The sequence below is a fragment of the Halyomorpha halys genome, unplaced genomic scaffold, assembly GCF_000696795.3.
Source record: "Halyomorpha halys isolate HHAL.00 unplaced genomic scaffold, Hhal_1.1 Scaffold8769.1, whole genome shotgun sequence".
In the NCBI taxonomy this organism is placed as follows: Eukaryota; Metazoa; Arthropoda; class Insecta; order Hemiptera; family Pentatomidae; genus Halyomorpha; species Halyomorpha halys.
Window position 1 is genome coordinate 1 of NW_027116618.1, and position 4793 is coordinate 4793.

Here is a 4793-nt window from a genome sequence, read left to right on the forward strand (position 1 = left end):
ATATATCAGAAATTATAAAAATTAAAATTATATGTATATGGATAATTAACACTAACACTGAGAAACATCATCCTGAAACATATTCAGCTCTTCAAGCAGCTGGCTCAAAGTTTTACGACAACCAGATTCTGAAAGTGGTTTGACCAAACGCTGTATAAATGGTTCATCTTTATAGTAACATCGAAAAGGGATGTATCGAAATGATTCTTCACCTCCAACTTCCATGAGTTTCCGATTTACAGCCCAAAACTGATCAAATTTATCTGTGGAAATAAAAAATATAAGCCTCGAAAACTAAAACTAATTCAGAAAATCTTAAATTTTTTAAAGCTAAAAATAAAATTATTTATTTTAAAGAATATAATTTTTATTAAGAAAAATTCACTATTAAAACCAGATAACACACAGGGTAAAACACATCTTTTAGTTAGTAGGTCAAGTTTATTTTATCTTATTTAAATCATATAAAATTCTTTGTAGAAAACAAAACTAATTTATTTATCTATTCAAAGAAAAACTAAATCATTAAAACAATTCAAAACTCAGTTTATAAATAAATTATTGGTATATCTTGACTTGAAAAATATATCAACATATATAGAAAAAGAAGTAACTAAATATTTCCTAAATCTTTAGAAAGACCAAGTTTATCGTGGAATTGACTATTCATTACACTTAATGAATATAATTCAACAGCAATTTTGAGCCATTTAAGCTCATGTTTTGATTTTACCATTGTATCCACTATATAAAAACCTATCAGAACCTGTCGCTATTCATTTTTGAAACAAACATAATTGAGCAACCTAGTTTATCCACTGGAGGGTTCAAATAGACATTAAAATATATTAAAAAAATAGTCAATTTAAAATTGATTGTCTTAGGTAGCTAGATATACTAAATAATGGCACAACAATTCCATATCTAACATGTCAAAATACCCCACTACAAATGACCCACCATAAACATTTCATCCTTCAGAGATATCCAACATCATTCAGAAATTACCTACCCACAAAGCTCCTGGATACGACCTAATAACAACCCACATTCTAAAACATCTTCCTCGAAAAGCCATCCTATTCCTCACCTATATCTATAATGGTGTACTCCAATCTACATATTTTCCTGATCCATGGAAATTATCTAAAATCAAAATGATTCCCAAACCTCAAAAGAAGCCAGAATACTCATCTTCCTACTGTCATATCTCGCCTTACCTATCATATGTAAAATCCTTGAGAAACTCATCTTGAAACACCTGTACCCCATCTTAGATTCCAACCACATAATCCCAGATCACCAGTTTGGATTCCAAACATCCCACTCCACTATCCAGCAATGTCATCGTGTGGTTGATGTTGTCTCGTCTGTGTTGGAGCACAGAATGTACTGCTAGGGATTCTTTCTTGATGTAGAACAGGCTTTTCATCGAGTCTGGCACCCAGGACTGCTATACAAGATCTGTAAATTCCTACCCCCTGCATACTTCCGCATTATCCATTGTTATCTCTCCAACAGATTATTTCAAGTTAATCACAATAGCGCTTATTCATCTCTCTTTCCTTAGCCTACTGGTGTAACTCAGGGTAGTATTCTTGGTCCTATCATCTATACAGTTTTTACAGCTGACATCCCAACCCATCCTAACACTATCCTCACCACCCACGTATGCCGACAACATATGTCTATTGTCAGTGAATAATGACCCTTCCATTGTATCGCAAACTTCCCATGTACTACATTCATTAAAAAAAAAAATCTTACTGCGTTCTTCCCTTGAAATAAGTAATTAATCAACTAAATCATTCTTCTAAATATTACTTCCCCACCTTAAACCTTAAAATGGTCAGGAAAACAATCATTTATTCTCTAATGATCATTATACATGAATCAGGTATTTAACAACAACTTCATATTAACAAATATGATTCTTAAAATGAATTTGTACAGTTTTAAATCAATAATGAAAGGAAAAAATACTCATTTATTTGGATTTTTATTACATAAGAATAAATGAATGTAATATTACTAAGACAAAAACAAATACCATTTTGCAATCCTAGCCACAACTGATTATGATCCTTCTTTTGCATATTCATCACAATTTGAGTCCTATGTTTTAAGGCATCGGCCTCTTTTAAACAAGACATAAAATGGGTTTCAACAGTTTCTCTAGAACAAACAATAGCACTTGAATTTTAACTGTATTATCTCGTAAGTATAAGAAAATATGTAATATCACATTTACAAATATAAATTAATTAAATCTGTATTAATAAAACATAACCCCAAATACCTGGAAGTACAATGCAACAATTCTTCTTCAGGAAATTTATCAAAATGAACAGTTATCGTCCATGGCAGTTGGATGTCAGAATTATTGAGATCAAACAGTACACCAATAGGATAATGCCTGGAATTTATTAATATAATATTAAAATAATGTAATAACATGTTTGTTATTTGCAATAGCATATATATATATATATATATATAGTTGTTCATAAGAAAATTCTATTTGGATTTTCTTCCTCGTTTTTGTGAATTTCCAGGAGAAAAATGTTGGAAAACTGATAGTCACTTCCATGTGACCTTCAAAACTCAATAGAGCCATCTGTGATTTTGTTTTGAAAATCATGACAGATTAGAGGTTTTATAGATCATAGCTCACCTACCTATATGAAGATAGAGAACAAATAAAATGTGATTTGGTTAATATAATAATTTAAAGCTTTATTAATTTGCCATATTTCTTTTTTATAATTCTTAATTAAATATAATAAATATAAATATTCTGACACTATGAAAAAAAAATCTTTCAATATGTTCAAGGTGTTTCCATATAAAAAAAAATGAGTATGACCCAATGTCTTCTTTGGTACCCATAAAACCGACTGTCAAACAACAATAAAATCTTTTTTTAAACCTGAAACATATAGTATTGAAAATCAATCCTATAACAAATGAGAGCTGATTTCGTATGAGTCATTTATTTCCTTAACCTGCCCAAAACCTATAACTTGAACTGCCTTAGGGCAAATATGCAATTTTTTTTGGGTAAAACCATTCTCAAGACTGATCCTCGCCTTCTCAAGCAGATTCCACTAACATGATCAGTGGAGTGTATGTCATCCTCTAATCCAAACTTCGAACCATTGATTAATATGGAAACAATATTAATATACATCCTATTATAATCCCAACGTTGTGAGGCATTTTTAGGATTATTTTCAGAAATATTAGGAAACTGGGAATAAGATACCATTCAATTATTGAGGATTCATTTCAAAATATACAATTTTAAACAGTATATAAGTTTCTTAACCATTTTAGAGGAGTTCCATTATAGTCGAGCCATATTTCTGCATCAAGTCTGTCAGGGTGTATGTATTTGACAAAGTGCTTCCTGACCTAAAAAAATATGTATATATTTTAATGTTATAGAAATGAAATGTTCTGCAAAAACAAAATGGAATACTTTATGGAGAATATGTAGCAGTACTCAACAGTACTTCAAAATTAGCAAAATCATAAATAGATAAATTAAGGACAATCTGTCAATAAATACAATTCTTCTTTGTAAGTAACTTAATGAAGTATCATAAAAGTTTAATATATAATAATAAAATACTTTATTACCTTATCAGTCACTAAAGGAAAATAACTTATCCTAGGGACAATTAGATAGAATGGTTCAGGTTCTTGTAAATCATTGACCTCTTCTGGATTTAATTCAAAACATACAGGTAATTTTCCTTCCCAAATTTCTCTTAATACCTCTCTATCAGTAGCCATAGTTGTAAAATTAATTTAGTTGAAATGTACAAGCAAGAATATTTAATAAAATATTCTCCCAACATGGATAATTAAATCATTATTAACATAAAAATTCTGACATCTTGGAATGTTATATTAGGTTATATCAGGAAGCCTCTCCTTCTGAAACCTACTTCATTGCAAAGATAAACAAAGATAGAATGCTGACCAGCTAGGTAAGAATCAATAGCCATTTCCATCGTAAAACAAAGTAATTAGGATAACGGATGAAAAATATGATAGCACTATTTCAAAAAAAGCCAATGACAGTCATAGAATGTGAGTTTATCATTCTTGAGTTTCCCATGTCCTATATAAAGATCGTTCAATTAAAGATTTTTTTAGTACCTCAATTAATTCTAATACTTATATTCCAAATTTTATTCGTGAAGGTGATAATTAAATGTATTTTTAAAGAAGCGTATCTACCCTACTGAATCAGACGCAACAATGTAATGGTTTTTTTTTTTTTTTTGTTGTTGGTTTGATGTAGTGGGTTGCTTTTACCTGTTACAGGATTTTGTTCTTATGGAAACCTTTTTATTAAAAAAAAACCGGTCTTTAGATGAGGTCATATTCTTAGAATTCGAATTAGGAACGATAGTTGGTCAAACTTTAGAATACCAGTGAGAGTTACCATCGTTCCTTTCTTGACCAGCTCAGTGTCGTTCGCTTCCAAATATTACATTTATGAAATCGAGATGACAACATAAAGTAATTACCAATTCTGAATGTGCTAAGTATGCTGAAGACGAAACAAGTAGTGATAATCGGTCATGATGGGCCACAGCTTGTTAGGTAATAGGAGAAGAAAGTCTTCATAATTTTATTCGAAGTGGTACATAACAGTACGGAATCTATATCATCCTTTTAAAAATATTTCTTGAACGCTTGGCAGAAGAATATATAACCACTTTTTACGAAAGATTATATAATCAGCCTTGGGAGAGAAAGAGGTTAGTCTTTGACTGGTT

The 4793-nt window shown here is 30.4% G+C and overlaps 1 protein-coding gene across 1 annotated transcript; it reads right to left on the reverse strand.

Annotated features, from left to right (window-relative positions):
• Positions 1-56: 56 nt before the first annotated feature.
• Positions 57-3948, reverse strand: Atg5 (autophagy protein 5; the record flags this gene model as incomplete). The annotated part of the gene is given in 5 exon segments (XM_067053347.1): positions 57-263; positions 2051-2175; positions 2300-2416; positions 3329-3414; positions 3643-3948. Coding segments are annotated over 5 exon segments (691 nt in total), but the record flags the coding sequence as incomplete, so codon positions are not given.
• Between the last annotated feature and the right edge of the window lie 845 nt (positions 3949-4793).